Source organism: Drosophila bipectinata, chromosome 4 (assembly GCF_030179905.1).
Source record: "Drosophila bipectinata strain 14024-0381.07 chromosome 4, DbipHiC1v2, whole genome shotgun sequence".
NCBI classification, from domain to species: Eukaryota; Metazoa; Arthropoda; class Insecta; order Diptera; family Drosophilidae; genus Drosophila; species Drosophila bipectinata.
The window spans coordinates 15,837,842-15,850,864 of NC_091740.1; the positions used below are offsets into that span (position 1 = coordinate 15,837,842).

A 13,023-nucleotide genomic window follows, 5' to 3' on the forward strand; every position below is an offset into this window, starting at 1 on the left:
TTTTTTTTTACTATCTAAAATAATTAAATACTTTAAAAGAGCTGAGCAGATTTCATTACAAACTCTCTTCCCATCGACTTCACCCCACAAAAAACCAATACCCATTTCGAGTCCCACTTGATGTATAGGGAAAAACTACACCTACAGTGTCATAAATAATAAAAACAAGAACGAAAAGCTAACTTCGGGCGGAGCCGAAGTTTATATACCCTTGCAGTTAAAACCGGATATATATCGCAAACATCGGATATAGTTGGCCGATCATTATGGGAATATGAATATATAATCCAATTTATTACAATGCATAATCTAAAAAAAGTCCCAAACTTCTATCTTCAAACATACCAAAATTGGTATTTCTACCAAAAACCATTTCCGATCGTTCGGTTATATGGCAGCTATAAGATATAGTCGGCCGATCGTTATGAAATTTAGTAGGTCGGATCAACTGACCAAAAATATAATCTCTACCAAGTTCCAGCTTTATATCTTGAAAAACACGAAAGTTGAGTCATTTCCGATCGTTCAGTTATATGGCAGCTATAGGATATAGTCGGCCGATCCTTACGATATTTGGCATGTCGTATTACTTTGCCATTTGGCATGTCGTATTACTATTAAAAATGGCGCTCATGTAAAACTTGAACTCTCTCACTCTAAAAACACCGAAGTTATACCATTTCCGATCAATCAGTTATATGGCAGCTATAGGATATAGTCCGCCGATCCCGGCCGTTCCGACTTATATACTGCGTGCAAAGAAAAGAAGGGTGGTGCAAAGTTTCAAGTCGATAGCTTTAAAACTGAGAGACTAGTTTGCGTAGACGGACATGCTCATATCAACTCAGGAGGTGATCCTGATCAAGAATATATATACTTTATAGGGTCGGAGATGTCTCCTTCACTGCGTTGCAAACTTTGACCAAAATTATAATACGCTCTGCAAGGGTATAAATATAGTATGTTATTTTATTCATATTTATTTATAATATAAAGCTTTAAGCGTATGGACAATTTTTAACAAATATTATAAAACCTTGGACGCTCAGCTTTGCGGGTTTTGCTGTCCTAGTTAGTAGTGTAAAAACGGTATCAGAGCTACAAGTGTTTTCTACTCCTCAATGCCAAGGACATGCGCGATAAATTTTTCTGTAATACAGAAATGTTCCTTATTAAAAGGTCTCTCTTATCCTGCTACGGATAATACACGGGGTTGTAAGAAGCGTGTTTATCGAAAAAAAAAAACTATTGTGTAGAATGTAAATTCAAGCAAACTAATGAAATTTATAAATATATATAACAAAAACCTATCCGTTCGGTTTTAATAAAGATTGAAGTATTCTTTCTTATTAAAATAAATTTCTTTTGTGCATTAAAAGACTATTACCATTAAAAAAAAAGTTTTACATACTTCGATTTAACGGCTCGGATGTTATGCAAAATATCTTAATTATTGGACAAAATATATATGTTATAAATAAATAACGATGGCTTGTTGGTTGACTCCTACAAATACCTCAATTTTAAAAATAAAGCCATTAATACTTATTTTATTAAATTTAAACATATGCATTGAACAAGTCAGTGCAACTTCATTTCTTATTCCTCATGGTAAGATGTTAAACACTATTAAAGTGAAACCTAAAATTAATTTTCATTTTTTAGAGCCGTCTAACATAGACCGACCTTTTTTTGACGATATAAGCCCAAGAAATGTTTCTGCCGTTGTAGGCGAAATTGCGATACTAAGATGCCGTGTCAAAAACAAAGGGAATAGAACTGTAAGATATTTTTTTTCCATTTGATAGACTAAATTTAAAATTTTTATATAGAGTTTGACTAGCATGACCACAAAAAAATAACCATAACAAATATTTTCCTATTCTTCGATATAGTCAAAGTTTAGTGTTTTCGAAAGTTTTTATGAAGATAGAGGTCAAACTGGTTTTTTTAGCCAAAAATCTTAATCTAAAGTTGCGAAAAAAATACCATCACTTCAGCACATTTTGAATTGGATGAAAAAAAAATATGTTACTGTTGAAATTTTGTAAAATTTTAATTCCTTCTAATCGAAAACAGTTTTATTCAATTCAATTCAATAGTTTTGCTTTATTTTCCAATATCATTTTCAATTTTGCTTAATGCTAACAAATTTTTTTTTTTTTGACTTAGAGTTTAGACTTTTAATAAGTCTATCTATCTTTAAAACTGTAATATTCTATTTTTTGTTTATTTAATATTTATTTGTTCATTTTTATTTACATTTAATAATCCAAGAAGACTGGTTCTTCGTGGTTACTAGCGTAATACTAGGAAGGGAAGGACCTGTCAGCACGCGGATGTGCGATATAAGATTTGCGAATATTGAATTTATTTGTTGAATGAGAGATGAGTGCATCGATCATTTTAATATCTGCTTTTAAATGCAGACGGTTGATCGCATAGAAAAATGGTGAATTATAAATCATTTTTAAGATTTTATTTTGAGCAATTTGTAATTTATTCATATGGGTCTTGGCACTACAGCCCCAGATTTCAGATCCATAAAGCATTATGCGTAAAAAAATTTGTTTATATATTGTCAGCTTAGTGTGATTTGGGAGATTTGATCTGCGATTTATAAAAGGGTACAATATTCTGCTGGTCCTATTTATTTTCCCATAATCAATGGTATGACTTATGTGACCATTGAAAATAAGTTTTTTGTGAAAATTAATGCCAAGATACTTTATGGAGTTTTCCTATTTAATGTCAGTTTTATTTAGTTTAAGTTCACTATTTGACAGATAACACAGTTTCCGTTTTTTGGTGAAGAAAATTGATTTCGTTTTTGAGGCATTTATTTTTATATTGCATCTAAGGACATTTGGAGCTCGTTTTCTATCGAATTATAAGTAGTGCCAGAGCTAAACAGGGCTGTGTCGTCGGCAAATATAAGTGTATGACATCTTTGAAATAGGGGATGACATAGGTGTAAATGTTATAAAGAACTGATCCGAGCACAGAGCCCTTTGGGACACCTGCTTTGATTAGTTTTTTATTCGAATTGGTACCATCAAGACTGACGTAAAAGTACCTATCTGAGAGAAAACTTTGGATGATATTTGTTAAATATATTGGGCTGTTACAAGTGATAAGCTTATGGATTAGACCAGTGGTGGGCAAAACTAACACATGTTTAAAATTTGAGAGAATTCACTGATCGAAAAAAACGTATTTTTTTATTTCATTTTTCGGTTATTCAAAAGTTGGAATGGGCACTAAAATAGTGTATTTTGTTTTAAAGAAAGCTTTGCTAGCCAGAGTTTAAAAAAAAATGAAAAGCTACGCTTCTCTATCTATATTTTCTATGGACAAAACTTTTTCCAACCCAATTTCTGAGAAAATTTTTCTCAGTGGAAACATTTTGATTTTTAATTTGTGCTGTCAAATGAATCAAAATGAGAGCAAATGAGAGAGTTCTAAAAAATATTTGAGATTTCTCACACTGTCAGTGTGCCGGCAGCGCTGCGGCAGAATTTCCTACCCTATACTCGCGTGCTATGTAAAATGAGAGTTTGCCCACCACTGGATTAGACCATGGTGCCAAACAGTATCAAAAGCAGCTCCTATGTCAAGCGTTACCATGCCAACTGACTCTTTTCGTGCAAAACTTTCCTTTATATAGTTAGTGATTTGATCAATTGGGTGAATACAGTTCAGAAAAGCACGAAAGCCATATTGGACTGGGGGTAAAATGTTATTATCTTTCACATGCAGATTGAGCCTAGATTTAATTAATCTTCCAAAAATTTTTGTGAAACCACATAGCAAACTTATCGGACGGTAATTATTTGGACAATCCGGGGACTTCCCTAGCTTAGGAATTGGAATAATTCTTGCAATTTTCCAATTTTTGGGGAAATAACTAATTTGAAGACATTTATTCATGATTAGAGCAAGAAAGTCTATCACATTTTTTTGTAAATTTTTTAGACAAATGTTTGGAATTTTATCAATGCCAGGTGATTTGTTAATTTTTAGTGGCTTTATTATGACGTCAATATCCTTAGGAGTGATTTCAGGTGTGAATGTTAGGTCATTCAAATTGTTAAATTCGCTTAAAGTGTTTTGGACTTCAGTTGAGGTATTATAGTCTGAGAAACTGTCAGTAATGTGATGTTTTAAGTCAAAAACTTCTGCTTAGATATCAATTTTTTCTGCCTTTGTGGAACACACTATATTATTGTGAAAGAAACTTGGGATAAACTGTTTTTTGTTCTTAATAGTTTTAGTAAGCTTCCAAAATGGTCTGGAATTCTTGTCCAATTTACACAGTTTAAGATTCCATTTTTCATTGTTATGCTCAAATAGTTTCTGGCGAATCATGTGGTTCAAATAGTTTACCCAAGCCTTAAAGATGGGTTGTCTGGTTCTAATCCATTTTCTTTGATTTGTGTTTCTATCACTGATTATAATTTTTATCCACTGTGGAATTTTCAAAACTATGGGCCTAACAGGCGCTTCGGATACACACTGTTTTATTGCATTATGTATGTCAGCTTGAAGAGTATCGACCATTACATCTACTACTTCTTGCTCCGCTTTAAAATCCGAAAGAGCTTCGAGATTGGCTAAGGTTGCAACATTGAGTATATGCTTAAATTTTTTCCAGTTAGCTTTGGAGTATTGCAAGTGTGTAACATTTTTGCAATGAACTCCTTTAGTAAACTTACAAAGTACTGTATGCACAATTGGCTCGGAGAAATTTATCGGTGAATTTGTAAGAAAAATGTCAAGAGTTGAAGGCTTGCTACTAAAGTTAGCTGGTATATAGGTTGGATTTTTGGAGTATAAAAGCGAAAATTTTCCTTTTGACAAAAGCTCATGAAGGCAATTTCCAAACGAGTTAGCTTAGGCACAATTCCATAATCGATTTCTGCAGTTCAAGTCACCACCCAATATGTTATGGCCATTAATTTGTGAAAATTTTACTAGGTCGGCCCTGAACATTTTTATTATACTCTTGCAGAGGGTATTATAATTTTGGTCAAAAGTGTGCAACGCAGTGAAGGAGACATCTCCAACCCTATAAAGTATATATATTCTTGATCAGGATCACCTCCTGAGTTGATATGAGCATGTCCTTCTGTCCGTCTGTCTGTCTGTCTGTTTCTACGCGAACTAGTTTCTCAGTTTTAAAGCTATCGTCTTGAAACTTTGCACACACCCTTCTTTCCTTTGCACACAGTATATAAGTCGGAACGGACTAGTCGGACTATATCCTATAGCTGCCATATAACTGATTGATCGGAAATGGTATAATTTTGGTGTTTTTAGAGTTAGAGTTGAAATTTGACACGAGAGCTATCTTTGGCAAAACATTACAACATGCTAAATTTCATAACGATCGGCCGACTATATCCTATAGCTGCCATATAACTGATTGATCGGAAATGACCCAACTTTCGTGTTTTTGAAGAAAGAAAGCTGGAACTTACTACTGATTATATTTTTGGTCAGATAATACAACCTACTCAATTTCATAAGGATCGGCCAACTATATCCTATAGCTGCCATATAACTGAACGATCGGAAATGTTTTTTGGTAGAAATACCAACTTTGGTATTTTTGAAGATAGAAGTTTGGGACTTTTTTTTAGATTTTATATTATAATAAATTGGGTTATATTATCATATTCTCATAAGGATCGGCCAACTATATCCGATGTTTGCGATATATATCCGGTTTTAACTGCAAGGGTATATCAACTTCGGCTCCGCCCGAAGTTAGCTTTCCTTTCTTGTTATGTGTTTATTTGTTAAAGAAAAGTTGGGTGGATTGTTTAGGCATTAAGCTGAAGCACCAGGAAAATAGGTAGAATATATTTTAAGAGAATTATTGGAGTCAATGTTTATCTTTATACCAGTGTTTTCTATAAGATGGGTCTTTATACTTTTGATTTGTTCATGCTGAATACTGTTCTCTACTATAATCGCAACACCTCCACCTTTTGTAGTACCACCATCATTTCGATAAACTTTATAATTTGGTATAGACAGTTTAATTTTATCCGTTAGCCATGTTTCGCTAACAAGACAAACATGAATTTGGTTTTTAATGAGGAAGTTAACTAACTCAAGACGTTTACTACTGACGGCACGAGCACACATATTGGATAGCAAGTTGAGTTATTATATTGAACTGCTCTTTTTTTGAGGTACAGGTACAGGTACTCTATTTATGAGCTCAGTCGTAAGAGCTGTGATTTCAACGATAAGTAAAAAGGTCGGGAGAACTCGGTGGATTTGAGTCGTTGTTTACGACTGCATTTCTGTAGCTCTGGTATGAAACTTGAGGAAGATTTGGCGGCCGAATCGGAGTTGAGTGCTGTCTTGGTACAGTGCTGTCCTGGCTGATACGAGCTCCACGAGCTGTTTGGTTCTCGTACCTCGGTTTGATGAAACGATTACCGCTGGACGATCGTCGTTGGAGAAGCCACTGATAAGAAAGTCGGCAAGGGCACTGAGGGTCGGAGGAGGGGTTATTCCCTTTGCAGTTTGCGCATTTTAGTTTGGTGCTCTCAGGGCACTCAATGGTCTTGTGTGGGCCTGCACAGTGGGCGCAAGAGGTCTCTACAGCGCAATGCAAGGACCCATGTCCATAAAGCTGGCAATTGTAGCATTGTGTCAGTTTGCTGCTTGATTTTAGAGCAATAGCTTATTGTCATTTTTTGTTGTTTTTCAGTTCTTTTAACATCAATGCATTTCAGGCCTATTTTATTAAGCAAAGTTTTGAGGTCAGCATTGGGTAATTTGTCAAGACCAGAAAGTACCGCCTTGTAAGGTTTGGTCTTTTTGCAATCGTACGAATAGAATTCGCATTTGAGATGACGCAGCTGAGTGCAAATTTTATTGTAGTTTTCTTTACCTGTGGTGAATGTTTTGATACCAATAGATATGGGTTTAATATAGTAGTCACTTAGTTTGATGCGGATGAGAACATCATGTAGGAACTTGGCAGTCTGTTTAAGGACAGTAATAGATGGCATTTTAGTAACCTCTTTTGGGACGACTTCAGGGTCCTCCTCTACGTCATCAATGTTGTTGTTGTCCTCAATAATTTGAAGCGGACGAAAGTAATTTGTGAACTCGTCACGAAGAGCTTTGTTCACAGTAATATTTTTCCTTTGACGTGGCATTTTGTTAATTGCGGCTGATGCTACATCATCGCCAGTTATTGTCTTTTGACGTTTTATGTTTATTATAATATGCATCGAAAAAACTTTTAAGTCTTTATTTAGTTAGCACGATGTGTTGATCGTGATAACGACAGATAACAAACGAGATCGTCATATGCAAGACAACCGTACACTCGGAGTGTAAGTCAGAGACTGAAAAACAGTTTTACTTAAACATAAATTTCTTTTTAGATATTTATTTTTCATAAATTTATTATTAAATGCTCTAATTCTTTTCCATTTTTTTAAAAGCAACGTAAAAATAATAACACCACTCTAAATAGGAGCAGGAGCAGCTCTGCTAAATATTATATAAAAGGAGCATCTCTAATGTTAAAAATATGAGTACGGTGACTATTTAAACATTTCATTACCTAGTGGTGATATTTTTTTCGCAGCTGTAATTTTTAACTATAGCTGTATTAATAACTATGTAAGTGTTTTGGATTCCTAAAATCCTTTGAGTGAAAAAAAATGACTTGGCGATTTCAATTGATTTCGGTTTTTTTTTCATTGTAATAGACAACTGAAGACCTGGATTTTGTAAATTGTGACCAATTGTCACTAACCATTGTCTTTGAGAATAGCGAAAATTGATGATGGTGCTGCAATCGTATTGCTGGTTGTGGTAGGCGACATTTAAATATCAAACGGCGACATTTAAATATATTGAGAAAAGGCGTCTAAAAAGATAAGTCACATGGCTTCAAATATGGGGCCTGGAAGAGTTGCAGTATATGGCAGCAAAGTTCGGCAGGAACTACACGATTCGTATCTGTGTATAAGCAATAGAGTTCTTGGTTAGTGGTAATCGCAAACCTTCGATTGAAAAACGCTAATAAAGCTTCTTCTCTGATGAAGATTTCGAGGCCAGCATTTTGTAATAAAGTGCATGACTTGTTTGGAAATGTCGTCGGTGTTTTAGTGCTTGCGAATTGTGTCAGCATTAATAGGCTGTGTCAAAAGCTGGATCCATACCTACTGGCAGACGTAAAAGAGCGTCGGCGTTGCCCTGCGGTGGTGTGCTACGATATCTTATATCGAAGATAAAAGCCATGAGAATGATGTCCGAGCGTTGTTGTCTGTTTAATGTCATCAGAAAAAGGTGATGTCCTGGATTAAAAATAGTTACAAGCGGCTTGTGATCTGTAATTAAAATAAATTTTCGAATCAAAAATCAAGCCTGTTTCAGGGTTGACTCCGGCCTGAAAATGAATTAAGTGCCGAGAGGACATTTTGAAAAGTTTCAGTACAAAATTCAGGGCCCCTTGTTCTTTCCCATTTCATGGGTGATCACCGTTTCTCACCGGTTTACTCAGCGGGATACGACTTTAAAGATATAAGGACACAAGAATCTCACATCGTGAAATAGGGTTTTAAACGCATACAAGAAACTCCAAAATCAGATTTGCTTTACTATAAGTGAAAATAAAGTTCATTATTAAAGTGGCGCCCTCTATAAAAATTAATGTTAGTTAACACTTAGTTAATTATTAAATTATACATGATATAATGCCAGTGTAGAACATTAGCGAGGTGCACAGTGTCAATGTAAGTGACATTCAAAAAAAAAATATAAACAAGTTTTATAAAAACCGCAAAGTTCTTTTCGAACAAATGGAAAAATTTAAGGGAGAAGCAAACAGACTAGTCCCTGCAGAAATTTGGAAACCTATGAAGTTCAGCAACTGGGCATCCCCCAATGTTCTCGTACCTAAGCCAGGTGGAGCAATCCGAATTTGTGGTGACTTACCCCTTGCCTACAAAAGGGGCACTATTCCAGATCAATTGTCATGGTAAGCAGTTCAGCAAAATAGATCTCAAAAAAGCCTATCTACAAATGGAATTGGATGATGCATCAAAATAATAAAAGTAAAATAAGTTCAAAACTTTACTATCTATCACAGTTAAAAACAAGCTGTGACAGTAAAAAATCGTTCTGCTGCCTAATATTACTTTGCATAGTCTTGAATTATTAATTTCATACTTAAATTTGTTAGCTTTTTATACCTTTGCAGAGGGGTATTCTTGATCAGGAGGTATTCTTGATCACCTTCTGAGTTGATATGAGCATGTCTGTCCGTTTGCCTGTATCTACGCGAACTTGTCTTTCAGTTTTAAAGCTATCGACTTGAAACTTTGCACATACCATTCTTTCCTTTGCACGCAGTGTATAAGTCGAAACGACTATATCCTATAGCTACCCTATAAATTAGCTTTTTTATCTACAACCCACGTTGGGTTATTATATGGAGATTCGGATGACCTTATTACGCCGTCCGCTAGTAGTTGTTTAACCTCAGCATTCTTCACGACAAAGGGGGTCTCCCCTGTCACGTCGCCTTTCATCCCCGGGAGTCGAGTATATTTATACTTAGAGGTACCTGTATCGAATAAAAGTTTTACTTCCCATTCTTCCAGCGTACGTGTAAGCACGAGAGTAGGGACTTTACACTAAAAAATTAATAGAGTCTTCTGTTTCCAGGTCATTCTATATTTCTGTGGCGCATGCCTGCGCAACATAATCGTAATCTTCTTCGCCGGAATTTTTCTCGGGCATGAAGTTGATTTTCTGCTGGGTCCGTTGCTCTGTTTCCCATGGCTGCCTAAAACGGGATGAGGTCTACACATTAAGGTCCATCCACATTAATTGGCTGTACCTTTGATTGGCTTTCAGCGTTACCTGTGTTATTATAAAATTTTTATTAAAAAGAACGAGGCTGATTATTGTCTCTCTTTAAAGGTCTGTGGGCAAATTCGTCCAACCGGCTTGCCCCTGGTTATTTGACCTTTTCAACTTGTCTTTTCTGTGTCGCGCCACAAGCCGCATTGCTAGACTCGGCCAAAGCCACGCTGGTGGCAAATCCTGCGGTTGTGCCGGAAATACGGCCACTTTTAATAATTTTTCAATACTGGATACGAACCCAAGCAGAGCGACGTTCCTGATTTTCTTGTTCAGGATCATTTCTTGTTCACCGCTACGGTGGCGACATGAATTTATTTCTTAGAAGCGTAAGCTTCCGTTCTACCTCATCGTAATATTTGAGCAATATTTGAGCTCTCATATTCCAAAGCACGCGTGGATTCTGCCGCAGCGCTGCACTATAGGCCGGATGACCACTTTTTCTGTTCTGTTTTTTGATTTGGGTTCTTAGTAAGCTAAGGAACATATTTTTAGAAAATTAGCGTGGCACCGCCACCTCTGGGCGGAACTAGATTTTATGTCTTCCAAAGTTATATAAAAGTAGATAAAAATAAATATAACTTAAAAAAAAACAAAAATATTAAGGTATGGTTTTTTTATTTTGGTTTTTCATAAGCTTAGGTATTAAAAAAAAGGCGTGTCACCGACACTTTCTGGCAGGAACTATGGACATGTTTTCTACAATTGCTACGCCCGAACCGTTTAAAGTAATTATTATTAAAAAGGCCTGAAAGGTAAAATATAATCTAAACTGTTTCACATGCGCACCTAATCAACATCTTCTTCGGTCTCAAGTTCCATTTCCCTGAACTCAAGTGGATCGTCTTCAATATTTTACTGATACTGATCATCAGCGCTCCTTAAGGGACTGTGGAGCAATTCTAATACTTCTTTTGGAAGAAGCTATCTGTTTTGTTGTTTGATACGGTTGGCTAGGTTAACCGATGATATTGTAGGGTCTGGTATATATAATGATCTGTGGAATACGTCCTTTAAACTTTTGCTTCGACTGCTTTTTCTCGCATGCTTTTTCTCGGTTTCAAATACAGAACCAGCTATAGAAACTTTGTATCTAGCGAATATTGCATTCTCTTTCGCACATTTGGTCGCAGCAGATCTCCAAACATCGAAAAACTCCATGTTAGCAAGCCTGAGGTTGCGACCTTAAAAAGTGAATTACACAGAAAGTGCGCAAAAGGGCACTTTAATATTACATTCATATGAACAAGAATTGAATTACCTTCAATCCAGTATAAATATTAAGGTCAAACTAGCTCAAAGACCGTTTAAATCTCTAACTAAACATTAGTTTTTGTTATTGATTAACACACACAAAAGCTCTGTTAAAAACACTCAATTACAGGGACAATCCCAAACAAACCAACATTTGAGAATCGAAAACATATAGTACAAATCACTCCCTTTCGATGCCATAACAACATTTTTATAAATTACTAAGTTTAGTGCCTTTTTTATTAGCTTTAAATGGACTCCTTTTTCCGATAACAAGCACACGTGATCACGACACTCCGAACAGCTGTTTTTGAAAGCCGATAACTTAACGGAGCGTGGCTCTGTCAAAATTTCTGTTACATAATATTGAAGTCTGATATTATACTAATATAATGACATCATAAAATCTTAATTATAAGAACTTTCGAAAAATGGGTTTTTGGCCAGAAAAAGTGGTCATCCGGCCTATAGTGCAGTGGTCGGGAAATATTGAGGATTTATTTAGACACAGCCACTCGTAGTGAACCCATTGGCCATTCGACTTTGAACCGTCGGTGTAAATATGAAGGGAACTGGCTGGTCCCGGGATTTGTGTGGCCCATTTCTCCCTCGTTGGAATGGATATCTTACATTTTAAGGTGGGATTATCAACAGGTATACAGTAGTCAGTAGCCCGTTTAGGCGTGAAGTGGTGTAGACCTAACTTGGTATGTCCATAGTTGATCCTTTTCCATAGTCCCGTCTCTCGTAGCCTAATTGCCGAAAGCGTGGCTGTTTTGACCCCCACTATCTCTACAGGTAAAAGGTCAAGTATGAAATCTAGGGTGTAGTTGGTGTGATACGTAAGCTACCTGTAATGCAGACCCCGCCATCCTTTGCGTTTTTCTAAGTGTCTCATTTACATTGGAGTTTTAGAGTTTGTAAGAGCAGGCCACCAGACCACCACACCGTAGAAAAGGGTGGGTCTTATGACCGCTGTGTAAAGCCATCTGACTATCTTTGGGGACAATCCCCATTCATTTCCATAGTGTTTGACTTCCAGTCCAGTTTCCTGTCAAGCGTAATCCCCAAGTACTTTGCGCTACCGCTGAGGTAGAGTTTTTCTCCTGATAGTTTTGGAAGCCTTAAGTTTGGTATTTTGTACTTCCTGGTGAAGAGGACTGCCCAAGTTGAGAGGACCCTTAGTTTGTCCGACATGCGGTCACATAGAGTCTGGGGAAATTTCCTAGAGAAGGCAATTGCGACATCATCCGCATAAGCAATAACTTTGCAACCACCACCTTCTAGGGATCGTAGTAGGCTATTAACCGCCACGTTCCAGAGTAGGGGTGAGAGTACACCTCCTGGCGGAGTGCCTCTTCTGACATATTTTTGAACATATTCTCTTCTGACATATTCTCCTCCTAATGACGCCTCGACAGTCCTGTTTATCAGGATCTGCTTCAGGTTGATGGTAAAATTAATGTGGAGGCTTATTAGTCTCTCCATTGTCTTGAGAAGGAAGGACGACAGGCTTATAGGTCCTTAGGGGTGCAGTGCGATGGTTTTCCCGCAGTGGGTAATAGTACCACCTTCGTCCGCGACCACATTGGGGGTACGATGCCTATACTGAAAATTGCTGAGAAAGTTTTCCTGACCCAGCTGAGATACCTGTCACTCAATAGGTATTCGAGTTGGTTAGGGAGGGAGAGGCTGTCCTCCTGTCTCTGCCTTTTTCAAGGTTGTTTCTTCTAGAGAACATCCCGGGAAGTGTGCCTCCGTGAGAGCCTCTATGGTTTCTTTGCTGGACGTTGTCCAGTTACCTTCCGAGTTTTTCATGTAGCCTACCTTTGGTGCCATTGTTCCGAGGACCTTCCGGAGTCAGAA

The 13,023-nt window shown here is 36.8% G+C and overlaps 1 protein-coding gene across 3 annotated transcripts in view; it reads left to right on the forward strand.

The window, feature by feature from the left end:
- Positions 1–1,178: 1,178 nt before the first annotated feature.
- Positions 1,179–13,023, forward strand: part of dpr7 (defective proboscis extension response 7) — a 131,947-nt gene continuing 120,102 nt past the window's right edge. For all 3 annotated transcript variants that reach the window (XM_043213375.2, XM_043213376.2, XM_070282466.1), the window contains exons 1-2: positions 1,179–1,611; positions 1,666–1,781. In XM_043213375.2, coding sequence (XP_043069310.1) covers positions 1,488–1,611; positions 1,666–1,781 — 240 coding nt within the window. In that variant the 5' untranslated portion in view covers positions 1,179–1,487. The remainder of the gene's footprint in view (positions 1,612–1,665; positions 1,782–13,023) is intronic.